The following is a 15896-nucleotide window of genomic DNA, read 5'->3' on the forward strand; positions in this document are numbered from 1 at the left end:
GCCCCTCAATCAGCTGGATGTCAGGCGGAGGCTGGGCTGGTGTGTAGCTTTGGGACTCATCACAGACTATTTAGAGCCATGGGATTGGCCAAGGTCACCAAGGGAGTGAGCATGGACAGAGAAGAGGGTTTGAACAGAGGGAGCCATTTAAAAAAACAGCAGGCTACCTATAAATGGGATTGCATCAGTGAGACTGACGTGAGCTATAAGGGGGCAAGTCGTGTAGTGTGAAGGGGGTCACAGGAGAAGGAGGCTTCTGCTTGGCCATCTAGGGACAGTTCTTTGAAAGATGGAGTCAGGCCAGGGGCCAAAAGCCAGTAAGATGGGGACACGACAGACTTTGAGGCCCCAAAAAGCAGGGACTGAGGCTGGACCGGACCCCGACTTAGGATAGTTGAAAAAGCACAGATTTAGAGTCTTATGGGGCTTAATTCTCATTCTTGTAGCCACTTTTCAGTTGTGATGTCCCGGGAAAGGTCCCTGATCTTTCCAAACCTCAGTGTCCATGTCTATATATCAGGGCCCGTAGCGCTGACACCTCAGAGCCACGGGCAGGCAGAGCGCGTGAGTCACAGCAGCACCCTGCATGGGCACGCCCGGAAAATAAGGGCCCCAAGAGAGTGGTTGTCCATGGTTGATACTGGCCTTTTCCATGTGAGACAGGAGGTTGAGTGCCACAGTGGTGAATCAAGATCTCATTTTAAGCCCAAGAGGAGCCATTTTCAAGGATCTCGTGTGGAGAGTCCTTTGAGCAAATGTTTTGCCACGTGGTGGTGCCCACTAGATGATGCCCTGGTTCTCTCTGGCCTCAGAATCCGGACTCTGACAAACTACCCTGTTCAGATGTATCCACACAACAAAATCTTCAGCCTTTTTTTTTTTTTTTTTTTTTAATATAACTTGGACTTCCATTTTGAGAGAGTTTGAGCCTTACCCTGGAATGAAATTATACACAGCCTACTATGTACTTAACACAATCATAATTGGGTTTAATTGTTCTGAAGCACCACATCAGTGATTATGTGAGAATGGTGACCGAGGCAGCTGGGAGCAGAATCCCCATGCTGGTCTGGTTTGGATTCTTGTTCACCTTTCCTGACTGATGGCTGCTTACGTGGCCAACCCCACTGGCCCGGTTGCCAAATATAACCTTCTGATTGATCTGGTTGGACTCGGTGGGGTACAAAGAGAGAACAACTTTAATTTCTTTCCCCCAACCATTCCCTTCAGCTGGTTATACGGTCCCTTACCATCCCTGGATCGTGTCCTGTGTGGATCCAACAGCTTTCCTGTCAGTATCTGGTGTTGGAAGAATCTCCTTTTCCTGTATTACAAACTCTCCCCTGATCAAAATCAATCTAAATTTCTCACCAAATTCGAAATGTTTGTCTCCCGCTCAGCTCCGTTCAGCTCAGAGTAAGCCCTGTGATGTCTTCCCCTCACTGGAGGCTGCCAGTGGCCTCTGCTAGGCTGGGCAGGAAGGTGAGATGAAGAAAAAGAGGACATCAGTGCCCTCTGGGTGGCATTATGATCATTTTCAAGGGCAGTGTGAAGATCGAACTATTCTTTACAAGTCAGGTGGCACATAGCAAGCTTTCAGTAAACGGGAACAACATCTGAATTTCTGAGGAGTCGTCTCACTTCCTCCAACTAGATTGGATGTCAGTTCGTCTTGCTAGTCCAGAGATGGCTCCCTGCCACCATCTGCCTGGCCTGCAGGGCTCTCTTTGATGACACTTAGCCAATCTTGAGCGCCATTATCTTATGTACTCCTGACAACGGATCCTACAGAATAGGTGTTATTATCGCTCCCATTTACAGGTAACAAAACCGAAGCTCACAGAGTTTGAGTCATTTGCACAGGGTCAAATAGTTTGTAAATAGCAGAACTGGGATTTAACCCAGGCTTGTGTGATTCCAAAGCCTGCATGAGTCCTACCACTCACGTTACTCCGTGACCTCCTTGCCCTTTGTCCTGTCTTTGTTCCCTCTGCCAATGACTCTCTTCACTCTGGACATAATAGGGCATCTCTTTGAATGAAGTCACTTCCTGCTTGGAGTGCACCCTGGAAATGGGTCCCCCAGTGCTCAGTAGAATGACACTTCCTGTGTTGCATCATAATAAGTCCCCACAGCAGCTGCTTTGGTAATACTGACTCCCTCCATTTTCTTTCTACTATTATTTAAGCTATGTAAAGTTGCGTTTTCACGAAAAGCATCCAGTTAGCGTCGCTTCAGCATCAGTCTCGCGCCCAACACTGGATTAGTCATGAAGGGTAAGGTGTTTTCTGATCTTCGGCCTCGGATCTATTTTGAGAGATAAGATATGTAAACAAAAATTGCCAGCAATGCCAAGATGTATGGAGTAGGTGAAGGAGTACAGGGAGTCAGTACCATAGGAGCTCAAAGGCAAGAGCAGACTGCTGGCTGGTGGATGCAAAGGTTAAGGGTCTGGGAGAGCAGGTAGTAGAAGGTTGCCTGGGAAACGCTGGGCTGGTGCTGAGCCTTGAAAGCCGGGTGGAATTGGGATAGGTGAAGGCGAAGAGGACGTGCCTGGTGTGTTTGCAGCAAGCAGGATGCGGGCGCCTGGAGAGGCAGGAACCCAGCATGGGTGCAGGGACATGTTCTTCCAAAGGAGCCTCTCTTTTACAACCACGAGCCTCTTTGCTCCCTGCTTGGGGGATTTTTATGACCCCATCCATCTGTTTGCAGTCAGGTTTGCTTTGAAATTCAAAAGCTGAAAGGGAAGTGCTATATTGGAGCCAGAGCGGGCTGGGCAGCTGTCTCTGAGAAGGAGGGAGTGGCTTCATGGCGCATAAACCACAGCAGGCAAAGCACCTCTTCTCCTAGGCCTGCGTTCCTGGGAAGCCTGGGAGCAGGAGTGCTTGAAGGGGTGGGGGACGATCAGTTCCCTGGAGGAACTTCTCACACGGGTCTTAGCTGGCAGCCTGTGTGCCCGTTAGCAGGCAGCCCCCCGCAGATGGAGGCCGAGCCTGGACATTCAGGGTTCCTTCAGTGGGGGCTTCGTGCCTGCTCCAGATCCGGCGGCCCGTGTTTGTTTCTCTTTCCTGCTCTGGCTGACGGGCCCGGGCCCGCTAGGAGAGTTGGCTCAGCCCTCCGTGCCTCCTGAATTTCCTGGCCCCGCTACACCCCCTGCATTCCTCAGGAGCCTCAGTAGCCCAGAGAGACAAAACTTTTTTCCATCTTCTTGAACAAAAGACTTTTAGTGACAGTCGTTGATCAAACCCCAAATCCACAGTAGGACTTCCAAAGAGTCAGGGCTTCAGGCCCCTGACTTCCCTCAGCCCCACATGCCCTAAGACCGCCTTCTAGCTAATGGCCTTTGCCCGGCCCAGACGCCTCCTCTACCACATGTCCGCATCTTTCCCAACAGGCACGCAGCCAGCAGAAGTCCATATCCATCTCTCTGGGAAAATCCTCCCCGGTGGCTCCTTCTCACCCTCCCATGGCTGCTCTCCCTGCCCCCATTTTAAACACCCGTGAGCCTTTTCTCCATGCCACAAGCCACCACATACCTGGGCGTGCCTTTGGACCTCTGTTTAAAGATGGGCTCTGCTCGAATGTGTCTGAGGTGCTAGAGGAGGCATCTGGGGTCAGGCGAAGGCTGTTAGCTAGGAGGTGGTCTTAGGGATGCGGGGCTGAGGGAGGTCTGGGGTCTGTAGTACGGCTTGGAAATCCCTACTGCACATTTTGGATTTGATCGATGTGGAGCTGGAGCTCCTGCGCCCTGGAGAAGTCAATGGCCCTTCTATAAGTCAGTCAGGCTGCTGGGCTGCAAACCGCTAATGGTGGCAGCAAGTCGGTGAGCTTTAGCATGTGGCCCAAACCAACGCTTTAGAGCAGGTGTTTCAAAGCCGAGGAGCTGAGTTGAGAGGTTGGAGGGTGGAGGAAGATCTTGACATTCTAGCCTAGAAAAGCTAGGGGACTCTTTAAAGATCATCTACTCTAAGTTCTGCTTTTTTTCACATGGGGAAACTGAACTTCAAGAAGGGGGTGTCATTGGCCTAATGTTACGATCAGGTCCATGGCAGAGCAGGACTGAAACCCACTTTGGGGCTTGAATTAGGCATAATCTCCCACTTACACCCCTTGGGGTCCCTGAGTGAAGACTGGGGGATGGTGGAAGTTCAGGGCACACGCCCCTTTCCTCTTTCAACCCTCATAATAACGCGCATTGATGTTGCCTTTGCAGAAATGAAGCACTTCTGACCCGTTGTCTCAGCCACCGTTACAGGCTACAAAGTAAGTTATCTTCATCCCCATTTCCGGGACGAGGCAAATAAGAATGAAGGTTAAGGGACACACCTGATGAAAGGTGACTAGTAAGCAGCCAAAGAGAGTCTTGGGCTCAGGCCCGTTGCTCTTTGCAACGTATCACTCTACCTCCCTACTCCTTGAAGGGTGCTACTCTCTTTTGGAAAACGAGGCAGAAAAGGCTGGAGTAGAAAATAAGGTAAAAGGATGCTAGCTGAAGATCCTAGGATCTGGCACAATCTCTCAGGACTTCTCATTTTTCATGGGTGAAAGAAATACGTAGAGCAGGGTTTCTTAGCCCTTCCAGGTTCAATGTCCCATTTTATTACAAATATTTTATAATGTCCCTTTCTATACTGACATATCCTAGGCCCTCATGGTAACTCTGTGGGATCAGGGCTATCCTCTCGCATGCTGCTGATGGGAAAACTGGGACTCAGTGGGAGGATGAGATTAGGCCCAGGGCATCAGGCTTTTACACAATTTCGTGCCACTTGGTGCTAAAGCTTCCTGGGGGGCCTGCTGACCCCAGGGCAAAGTCCAGTGCCACAGCTGGCAGGTGACAGCCTCTCACACCAGACCCCAGCCACCGCCCGAGCCCAGCCTCCCGCCACAACCTTCCCTGCACACTCTAGGTCCGAAGCCAGTGGGTCCTTTCAGTTAGGTCCCCAGGGATGCACTGTTTGTCTCCTCCACCCCCACCTCTCCTGAGAACTCAGGCGCGGGACCAGTCTCAGGCATAGACTGCGGTGTGAGAATCAGCTCCTGAGAGCCGGCCCCCCTCCTTCTCTGCCCCTCTTCCTATCTCGCCCTAGGCCAGGACCCACCCACCCCTACCACCTCACAGGGAAGCCAGGTGGTTAGCAAGGCCACAGATCCATCAAAGACGATAATGCTGGCATGCCCTGACTTTTTTGTGGCAGACATGGCTCTCAGCACCCTGCATGAGTTAGCTCACCGAATCCTTGGGCGACCGCACACCAGAGAGCTCCAGGGACGTGCTTAGGGTCACACAGCTGACCGCTGGCTCCCGTTGGCTCCCTGATACTGTACCAATTCCTAGATGCGCGCAGCAAGTAGTCCGGGCCTGCCCTGGCTCATCTCTCTGGCCATATCGTCCCCAGCTGCCGCCTTGCACCCTGCTCCCGTGCACGCTGAGACATCTGCAGGCCCCCGGCTTCTTGCGGGCTGATCTCTGCTGCCTGCCTGAGTGGCAATCACAGTTAACCTGTGTGTTGGGCCTTGGTTTCCAAAGCATTTTTACCTGCACCATCTCATTAAAACCTCACTGTAACCTGTGTCAGAAGCAATTTTAGTATCCTCATTAAAGAGATGGGGAAAAAGACACTGAGAGGGGAAGGCGATGCCTGGGGCCAGGCCCCCGGCTCCCTGATGACCAGCCATACCCCAGGCTGAGCCTGGACAGTCCTGGTGGGGAGAGGGACAGGGGATGAAGAGTGAGGGGCTGTTCTACTGAGTCTGGGGAGCCAGGCAGGCCCTGGAAGCAGTTCGTGTTGTCAAGTTTCCCCGGGAAGAGTAGAGGGCTTGCTCCCAGGGCCTTCCCCTAGGGGTCCCTGCATCCTGCTCCCCAACTCTCGCCCCATCCCAGCCTCTGTCCCAGGTCCCAGACTCTTTGGAGAACCTGATGTGTTCCCATTCCGGTGGGCCTGACCCTCTGCCTTGACCTTCTCTCTGACTGCTCGTTCCTTCTCCCCATTCCACCTCTCCAGCACCGTCGGTCTCTCTCTCCTCAGTCCCTGGCTCCTTCTCTGGATCCTCACCCCGTCTTTCTGTGTATTGTTCCTTTTCTTCCCTAGTTCCTCCCTCCCCCCTCCCCCCACCCCTTATTGCCACCCCCTTCAGCCCCTTCCATCCTTCCAGAGTCTCGGGGAAGACAGGAGGATGAGAGTTAAGAAGTGTCCTTCGGGCGCTTGCCTGGGGGCTGGTGTGTCCAGGTCAGAGATGTTATCATTCTTTTCTTGTGACTGATCAGGGAGGAAGAAATGGAAAATATGAAAAAAGAAAACACAAGAACTGTTTGTAGCCCAGAACCAACATGAAAAAGGTTTTATGAATATTTTCTGAAAATAATCTCTTTTTACGGTGCTGTAACAGCGGCCGGCCCAGCTCGCCTGGCCCCACGGAGCCTGGCCCGGCCCCGGTCAGCCAGGTCAGGGTGCGCTCTCTGCTGTGGCAGGCCTGGAAGTAGTAATGTCGGGGAGGCTTTCCTGCCTGGCTAAGGGAACCCTGGAGCTCCCATACCCCTTAGCCCACGGAAGCCCATGGCCCGTCTACGCTTAGTTTTTCTGTCTACCTGTAACCCGGATGTGGCTCAGGCATTCCTGCTCCAGCATGCCTGGTTAGGATCATCCTGGACACCCAGCTCTGTGGCTGAGGTCCAAGCCCTCCTGGAGTCCCTGAATTCCCGGGGGCTCTCACTCCTGTGCCCTTCTTGGCCTCCAGCTCCTTGTCGTTGACCTTGCCACATCTGCCTCACACCATGCCAACCTGGCCATGAAATCAGCCCCCTTCCGTGGTTCTCCCCATCCCAGATCTTTACAAGTGGCGGGGAATGCTCTGGAGATTGGCAGGGCAGATGGAGCTGGGGTTCCCACGGCAGCCAGGAAAACGACCGCCATCTGCAGGTTTTCTCCCCAGTGGGAAGGCCTTGTTCCCACCGCCCTCGGTGCCTCTCCATCCTCCTCACTCCTCGCCCCTCCTCCTTCCTTCTCTCCATTCCTGCTTTCTCTTGCCCTTCTTTTCAGGAACAAAATGATGAAACTCCTCCCTTGAGCATAAGGAGTATCTTCCCTCCCCCTCCTGTGAAAGGGGGAGGCGTAGTTTTCCTTTCTACCTCAAACCCCCGTGAGGCAGTCTTCCAGAGGTGTTGCTCTTTCTCAGAGGGATTTAGTGAACACAAGTTGCTCCTCCTTCCATGCAAAAGAGGAGACTGAGGTCCGGAGAGGGGCAGAGCTCGCCCAAGGCCACACAAGCAGACCACGGCAGAGCCGAGGCTGTGGTCCTCATTGCAGGGGTGCGGGGGGCGGGCAGGGTACTGTCTGACGGTGCAGCTGAAAGGTTTGGCGGCAGGGCTGCAGGCGTTCAGGGGTGGGAAGGAGGGCATCAAGGAATAGAAAGATGGATAAGGAGTGAGGGCACGGAGGCAGGTGCGAGACAGCAACAGGGACAGGTAGAGGAGAGGGAGATAGAGACGGCCTTGGCCAGCCTCTACGCTGCGGTGGGAATCTCTTCTCCATTGAGAGTTACCCCGTCACACACCTCCCGTGCCAGAGAACTTACTACCTCCTCAGCACTGTGACCTGGTTGTGGGGTGGGGTGTGGAGGACAGGATGTATGGGCCGCTAGGGACAGCTCCTGGGAGCTGGAAACTTCCCGCGGCTTCCCCCACGGGCTCAGCTCTGAGTTTTGTATCTGTACAGAGAAGCCTCCTGTCTGGAGCGGCTCTGCAGAGATTTGGGGCTGAGACAGGGTTCCCCTGCATCCAACGCTCGAATATGAGACCGAGCAGCCTGGTTCTCTCCAGTAGAGCACCTCAGCGGGAGCCAGCTCGGAGCAAGGGACTCGGTCTGTCAGGGCAGGAGGGGGCGTTGGGGCTCCCAGGTTAGGAAGCGCAGACCCTCGAGTGTACTGCGTACAAACACTTGAGTGTTCCCTCTTGCCACCTGCTTGTCCCCTTAGTCACCCATTCCATCGTTTCTGAGACCCCGTTCCTGGCCACAGCTTGTCCTGCAGGGAGCACTTCACGTGAGGACTATGTCTCCCAAGGAAGGGCAAGGGCTCACTCTCCCACTGGGCTTCGAGGCAGGTAGAGGCAGGAGCTTCATTTCATGAAAGCAGCTGGTGTGTGAGGGCCAGAGGACATGGGGGTCACAGGCCACAGCAGGACTTCTCAGACCACTGGTATCAACCCCGCAGACCAGTGTGGCGGCGCGGGGCAGGGAGCAGGCGAGGCCCCTTCGTGCACCTCCATCCAGAGTCGGGTGGGTGGGACGGAGGTCTTGCCGGCCTCCACGACGAGAAAGAGGCTCGTTGCACGGGGCCACGGATGGGTCCCGACCTAGCCCACCTGGCCTGTGCGATGGGGATGCAGACACCCCCTCGCCCTCCTCATGGGCTGAGCCCACACGTGGCAGCTCAGCACAGCCGAGTGAAAGCGAACACAATAGTCTTGGGGCTTGACTCCTTGGCGCTCCAGTCTGGCTCCAGCATTTACAAGCTATGTGATTGTGGTCAGGTTAAGCTCTCTGCGTCCCAACTCCTTCATCTGTAAAATAGAGACAGCGGGGAGTAGTCGTGAGAAAGAAACGGTTTCAGGCTCGTGAATGTCTAGAACACTGTTTGTGCATCATAAATGCACGCTACGCGTTAGCTCCGGCCGTATCGTCTGTATTACCTTTTTCTGGAGGCGGGTCCCACACGGCCGGTCCGTGTAACTCTTGGTAGGAGCCAGCGAGAACGTGTCGACCACGGCCAGCGGGTCCTCTGGTGAAGGCCCTCTGGTGAAGGCCCTGTGGTTTCAGAACACGGGGAGGCTTCTCCCGCTCCCAGCGTCTCAGGACCTGCCCCCTCTCCCAAGGCCCAGGGGTGAAGTCTTCCCTCTGGGAACTTGTGCAGGAGCACCGTGTGGAGAGCCCAGCCCGCTGACGCTTGAACTATGGCGTCGGTTGTGATAGAAAAGGAGGCTTTTAATCGGTTTTCCCTCCCTGCTCTTCTTCCTCTCCTTCCTCCTTGACTCCACCGTTCTTCCACCGGTACCCACTAGCTGTCAAGTCCTGTGCTCGGGGCTGAGAACTCAGAGATGAACAGCCACGGTCCTGGCCCAGGAAGGGGAGGGGAAGGGCAGGCACATCGTGTCATTTGAGCACAAGCCAGGTGCACAGGGAGCAGGTGCTGTGGGAACAGGGTGGGGGAGGGGGAGGAGTGGCTACCTCCGCTCAGAAGCCTAGGCCTCCTGGAGCGGACACCACCAGGGCTGGGCCACGCAGGATGTGTAGGAGCTCCACAGAGCAATGAGCAAGGAGCGGGGGAGGTGCGGAGGGATGGTCAGTGCCGGGGAACAGCCTGTGTGAAGGCGAGGGGCGGTGAAGGCTAGGATGAATTTAGGAAACATGGAGGGAGGCAGTAATGGGAGTGTTGAATACTAGGAAAGGAATCGGAAAACTGAGAACTTCACGGTAGAGATGCTTCATGCCGGGAAGGGGCCAGGTCACAGAGGGCCTGGCGGGAGGGGGAGGGGACTGCGGGGCACAGCTGTAGGTGGCAGTGGTTCAGGAGAGGGCGAGGACGCCTGGGCTGGGGTGGAGCAGTGGGGGTGGAAAGAGGGGGAAGGTGAATAAGGAAGAATTGGTTGGTCTTGGTGAGTGACGGAGTGAGGGAAAGGGGGCCCTGAGGGTGAACCCCAGATCCCAGCTTTGTGGCTCACGTGGGCAACTCTTTCCCTGGCCCCGTGGGCAGCTCATTCTGGCTGGACAGGGCTATCTGGATCCCACTTGGCCTGAGGCCTCTCCAGTCACTGGACCCCTGCCCACACCACCCTCCCAGAATCTGCCCAAGTTTTGTATGGAAAATGGGCCCGTTCCAGCTCCTCCAAACCACTGCCTCCGGTCTTGGACCTCCAGAGGTGATTTCCCCAGATGTTCCCTGGCAGGAGAAGGGGAGCCACCAGCACACAGAGACACCATTCCACGGAGTTCATAATGTCTTTTATTAATATATTATGCTACAAAAATATTTTTGGCAAAATAACATTAATAGCATCTTTCTTTGTCTTCTGTATTCTTAAAGGACTCTTCATGATAAATCACAGAGGTGAGGGGAAGAGGTGGTTACAAGAACAACATCACCAGTATCTTTCAAATACATTAAGAGCTGAAGCTTGTGTCACATAATGAGTCAGCAGGGGACCTTCTGCAATCTCTTTGAGGCCCGGGAATGGGGCAGTTCTGTCTGCCTCTCCTCTGAGCTGGGACCTCCCTTGGCCAGGAGTCAGGCCCTGCTGCCCCAGCCACTGGGGCCGAAGACGTCCCATAGCCTCGCCGGAAATGTCTGAGACTCGGGTCCCATCCAAAGCCCACTTTGCCTGCAGCGGGTCTGGCGACAGAGCAACCCTTAAGGCACGCTACTCCACCACCTTTCCTGCCTGTGACATAGTCCCAATCCCAAAGCGGCCCGTGGGGCCTGGGAGGAAAGCCGATCGCTGAGCCAAGAGGGCAGTGGCACCTCACCTTCATGGGGCCCTGAAATTGCACACAGCACTCCTGCGTGCTAGAACAGCACAGGCAGGAAACTAGGTCTCCATTTAACAGATGAGGAAATGGAGGCTCAGAAAGGAGCAGAGACTTGCCCAAGGTCACCCAGCAACGTGAAGGAGTATCCAGAGCACCTCTGGAGAGGAAGAGCCAACGTTTGGATAAAGGATGGGGAGATCCGAGGGTGGGTTGATGCTCCCCAGAAAGGGCCAGGTAGGGGATCAATCAGTCCTCACGGCCCATCTCTTCCCTCCCCACATGCTCGAGAGCAGGGAGGGAAGCAGCTCCGGGCTGGGGTCAGGGGCCCTGGGTTCCAGTCCAGCCCTCCCCCACCACCCACAGCACCCCCTGCCTTAGGGTAGCAGGCAGGCCTGCCAATTCACATCAGGCCTGGCTGGGCTGCTGAAGAACAGGGGTGTGAGGCTGGACTGATTCCTGAACCCTACTGGTTTAGACGGCCAGCCCGGGTGATATTTTTGGCTGCTTAGATTAATTTTTGGAAAAATAACAATGTTCAAAGAACCTGAGCATTACAGAGTCAGGAGGGACCCTCAATGTCATCTACACCAGTCTCTTGCCAAGACTTCAGCTCTCATGCCACATCTCCAGCCAGCGGGCCTACTGCCCTGCTCACACCTCTTCTGACAGGAAACTCACCACCTGCAGGGGACAGCTTTGGCTTTGTAGAGATTATTCCTCTAGCAGAGCTAAGGTCCGTCTCTCTCCTTTCCTCTCTTCATTCCTTTCATCCTCCTTCTTTTTCTACACATCTCCTGAGTGCCCCCTTCATGTCAGACGAGGATACAAAGATGAATTTACATGACCCCTGCCATCAAGGAGCTCACAGTCTGATAGGAGAGCAGGTACACTATTACACAGTTTCAACACCGATCAGTGGGTGTTGTGATAGATGTGAAAAAAACACAGAAGAATCACAGGGGGCTTCCTGGAGGAAGTGCTATCTGAGTTAATCGTCAAAAAATGAGGATCTGGGGAAAGATAAGGGAGTTTCCAGGTCCAGGAAACATCTGTCTATTCTAGAAATGACAAATAGGATGGCTGGCAGAGTCAGCAGGGTCTGATCACAGAGGGTCTGGAAGGCCAGGCCGAGGGCTTCCGTTCTTACCCCACACTCGCTATCACCAGCCCCAGTTCTGTTCTCACCACACAGGATACCATCAAAGCTGCAATGCCCAGGTGGAACTTCTCTTGGCCTTCCAGGTGGTTTTCACAAACTTTCCTTGTGGTGGAGGACTGTTCTTTGGGATCCATTGTGACAACGGCACCGGGCTGGAGACTGGGCAGGCAGAACAAGGGTCCTGAGCCCTGAGGCTTGCCCAAGTCTAGCTGAGGCTAGGCAGGAGATGACAGAGCATTTCATATGAGAAAAATCAGCTCATGGTTATTTGGTGCAAAGGTAAACTTTCCAGTCAGTGCAAGTTTCCACGCTTCATAGACTCCAGATCTTTGAATCTCAGTGTTGGAGGGGCCCTTGGTGGCCCTTTGCAGCTCCTGGCAGCCTAACGTCTCCATTCTCCCTGCCTTCACCTGGCTGCTGGTGCACCAGAGCAGCCTGGAGGAAAACCAGAAGTGCATGGCCATGCTGACAGCTCCCCGAACGCCCCTGGGTCATTTGGTCAGTTTTCCTGAGACACAGGGGACCTAGGGCCACCACTAACATGCTGCCTAACCCCAGACAGGTCACTTAACCCACTGGGTCTCAGTCCTTCCATCTTCTCTGCCACCTGAAGGTCAAACACAAAAGCTGTAAGAAAGGTACACAGATGCTCTCAGAGCAACAGGAGACTTTATGAGGCTAGACACGTAGAACGTGCCGGAAAAAAATGTCAGCAGTGGTGGACAGATCGTGCAAAGTGTGTAAGTGGCTACTGATGGAGTGGTGGTTCCCTGGCTCAGGATGAGAGAATTCCAGTGCCCCAGCTAAGCGGATTTCCACAGACGCCTCAGGTCTTCTGGGACATAAGTCAGCAAGCTCAGTTCATTTCAAACCCTGGCCGGTGGGTGGGCCTCAGGGATCAGTGAACTTAGGCTGTAGATGTCGGGTCGACATGGGCTCTGGCCTGTCCCGTTAGCACATGCCTACCTAATCAGCCCGCCTACCCTTCTGCCGCCATCCATCTTTCTCTAAACACTTGAGTGCTTGCTTGAGGGAAAGTTTGGAATCTCCCAGTCTGTCCAGAGGAGGGATCTGGGGAAGGTGAAGGCTGAGTCTGTCTGTGGTCAGGGGCCTAGATAGGAGAACCTCTAAAGTTGCTTCTAGGAACGTAGGACTGGTCTGCTTGTTCCATCGCGATGATGAGGAGTTCCTCCGGGACAGGCAAGGTGCATAGATTAGGCCCCAGCACAGAGCCTGGCACTGTGTGTGCTCGATAGTCACACACTGTGTTAATTTACCTCTTTGGCCCCGTGCCTGGCACAGATCTGGGCATGTAGTCAGGTACCTGGACTGTTTACCCAAATGCTTCATCTTTAATTAACCTCAAGCTCTATCTCGGTGCATCTCATGCCACACTCTGCCCTGAACAGAGGGAAATCTGGCCTATGTATTTCTAATTCCTTTACACTTATCTCATCCAAAGAGTGCTCTGCACGATCTGTCTGATGTCCAACAGGCCTTCTGTGCCTGCTTTATAAGTCAGCTAAGCCCTTTCCCGCTCAGAAATAGGAAGTCACATTTCTGCCAAAGATAAACGGACTCCAGCCCTGGTTGGGGTCAAGTTCAGTTTATAGTGTGGTGCCCATGGGGCCGGCTGGACCCTCTGAAGCAGATCTCGGGGCTCCTGCCAGATCTCAAGCTCAAACACGTCCATCCAGGGCTGAGATGAAAAGAATTTAGCTGCTGGCCTAGATGCTCATGGCACTTCTGACCATCCAATAAGCTGCCCAGAATTCCATCTCAGGAGGGAGACAGCTGCTGGACTGGGCATAACGGCATTGGGTCTAATCAGCCAATGCCAGGCCTGCCAGGAAAACCCACGGTGCGGTGATGCTGTGTAGCACGGGGCTTGGAGTCAGCAGACCTGGGACTCCATATTACTTTTACTGGTATTATCTGTCAAATGAGGGGCCCTTTCTGCTCTCAGGTTCCCAAAGTCTGTGAGGAGTTAGGGCTGGAAGGCAGCTAACCTCAGTCCTCTGCTTTCTCAGCTACCGCCTTGGAGGCAGAGGAGGGAGGTCAGTCTCTCTGAGTCTCAGTTTCCTGCCTGCCTCATTTGGCTGCTCTGCCTCCCCGACTCCCCACCCCACAGCCTCTCATTTGATAGGAAAGCCTCTCATTGTCTCCGAGATAAGACAAGTTGGGGCATGAGACATGTGGCACAGGCTGTTGCTAGAGTCCTTTGTTCAGAGGGGCCAACATGAGTGACTGTGGCCAAGTGGTCTCTTTGGCTGGAGCAAGAAGCTTGTGCTGGCCCATTTGGGTGAGATCTGCCTTCCCTGAAGCTTCTCTGTGCAGAGAGAACATGGCAAAATATGGCCCAGGGACAAGCATTGTTTCTGAATCACACTGATCTGGAGCCATGTCCCAGCTAAGTGACCTTGAGCAAGTCTGTTGATCTATTTGAGGGGCTCAGTTTCCTCATCTGTGAAATGGGGACAATCACATTTCACAGAACTGGCATGAGGATCAGTGATAAAGTGAGTGTGCAAAGTGCCTGCTATGATGCAGTCTTTGGATAAATGGTGGCCTTCATTAGGGTTATTATTACCATGTGACTCCTAGAGCCCCTGTCCCTACTATGCCCACTCCTGTCCTTTGGCCCAGCTCACTCTGTTTGGCTATGACTCCAACAGGTTCTTCTGTAAGCCAAGCTTACCGAAGATGAATGATGCCAGAACAGAGAGGTCTGGATTCACATCCTGGACCTCCCACTTGCTGCATGACCTTGGGCAACCACCTTCCTCTCTTTGGATCTCAATGTAACCATTTGACACATAGGGCTGGGGGATGACCTCCCTCAGCGCCAACATCCCTCCCCTCCTCCTGTGCTTTGGTCAAAACACTTACCAAGAACTCTGGAGGGCCAGTTCACAGACACTCAGGGTTTTCAAAATAGCAGCATTCTTTTCCTAAAGTATCTTCCCACCCTAGGATGCATCCACGGGAGGGAAGGATCGTCGGCGTTCACATCTCTGGCTCCCCAATCCAGCTTCACAAAAGCTAAGCCTGTCTGCCTGCCCCTCTCTCTGAGGACCCCGTGGCGGGAGAAGCCAAGCCGAGGCACTGGAGGCTTCTGCCGATCTAGGAGCAAGCCGGTTAAAAGCCACGGTCTGCATGAGGTTGCAGGTGTCCTGACAGCCTGGGTTCCCTTCCTGGGTTGGTGTTGGGGCTAATTAAAGGGTTAACATAGGCCACATAAAAATAGTTTTATCGGTAGAATAAATACATTTTTCTTTTTTAATATGGACACATATTTTACAAAAGAGCCCCATAGCACTATGGGAAATTAAGATCCTTCTACAAAAAAGAAGATGTAACTCGGGTACGATAAAGCTCTAATGTTCTAACGGATCCCGTCTGGACTGCCCACGGTGTCGGGCACCCTGGAGGTGGTGGCACGGGCAGTGGGGTGTGGCCGCAGACCCTCCTGTGGTTTCTCTGGCTTCTCTGCACTGGTGACCAAGGTCAGGAGGGCCCAAGGGTGTGCAGAAGGAGGGAGGCTGTGATGCTGGCCAGGATGGCAAGGAGGAGGCCCAAGGCAGACTGTAGGCAGTGGGGCGCTGAGCTGCCGGTGGGCCCCTGCTCTTCCTGCTGCTGAAGCCGCTCTGAGAGCTGCAAGGGTGGCCCTGCGGTCCCGGAGCTGTGCGTGGGCTGCAGGGGCAGTGGGGGTGGCGAGGCGGCCGTGCTGGAGGGAGACAGAGAGCAGAGAACCATGGAGTCACCTGTCAGTAGCCTCATCCTGGGATCTGGCCTTGGGTTCGGAGGCGACAGTGAATCTGTTCTCTTCTCATGTTATGTATTTATTTATTTATTATTAGTTTTTAGTGTTTTTTCATTTATTTTGAGAGAGAGAGAGAGAGAGAGAGAGAGAGAGAGAATCCCAAGTAGGCTCTGTGCTGTCAGCACAGAGCCCGATGTGGGACTCAATCTCACAAACCATGAGATCATGACCTGAGCCGAAATTGAGTCGGATGCTTAACCAATTGAGCCACCCAGACGCCCCTCTGTTTTCTTCTCAGAAAATGGAGAAGGAGACAAGGGGCCGGGCAGGGAAAGTGAGTGGCCCAGAGCCACACAGCCAGCCAGCTGGGTTCCTGAGGCCTCACGGGTAACAGCCTGAGATGGGTTCCAGGGCAGAAAGAATGAAAGTGCCGTGAAGGAGCTGGGTCTGG

The 15896-nt window shown here is 53.9% G+C and overlaps 1 protein-coding gene and 1 long non-coding RNA gene across 3 annotated transcripts in view; one reads left to right on the forward strand and one right to left on the reverse strand.

The window, feature by feature from the left end:
• The first annotated feature begins 2166 nt into the window (after nt 1–2166).
• LOC122227019 lies at nt 2167–14965 on the forward strand. Its single transcript, XR_006205856.1, has 4 exons — nt 2167–2276; nt 4214–4263; nt 10081–10104; nt 14656–14965. It is a non-coding gene; the product is annotated as an uncharacterized LOC122227019 (long non-coding RNA).
• The window catches only part of TRABD2B (TraB domain containing 2B), a 212064-nt gene continuing 211080 nt past the window's right edge, over nt 14913–15896 (reverse strand). Inside the window, exon 7 of one of the 2 annotated variants that reach the window (XM_042951125.1) lies at nt 14913–15409. In XM_042951125.1, coding sequence (XP_042807059.1) covers nt 15190–15409 — 220 coding nt within the window. In that variant the 3' untranslated portion in view covers nt 14913–15189. The remainder of the gene's footprint in view (nt 15410–15896) is intronic. The other variant, XR_006205854.1, reaches the window with a different exon arrangement.

This window comes from Panthera leo, chromosome C1 (assembly GCF_018350215.1).
Source record: "Panthera leo isolate Ple1 chromosome C1, P.leo_Ple1_pat1.1, whole genome shotgun sequence".
Classification (NCBI taxonomy): domain Eukaryota; kingdom Metazoa; phylum Chordata; class Mammalia; order Carnivora; family Felidae; genus Panthera; species Panthera leo.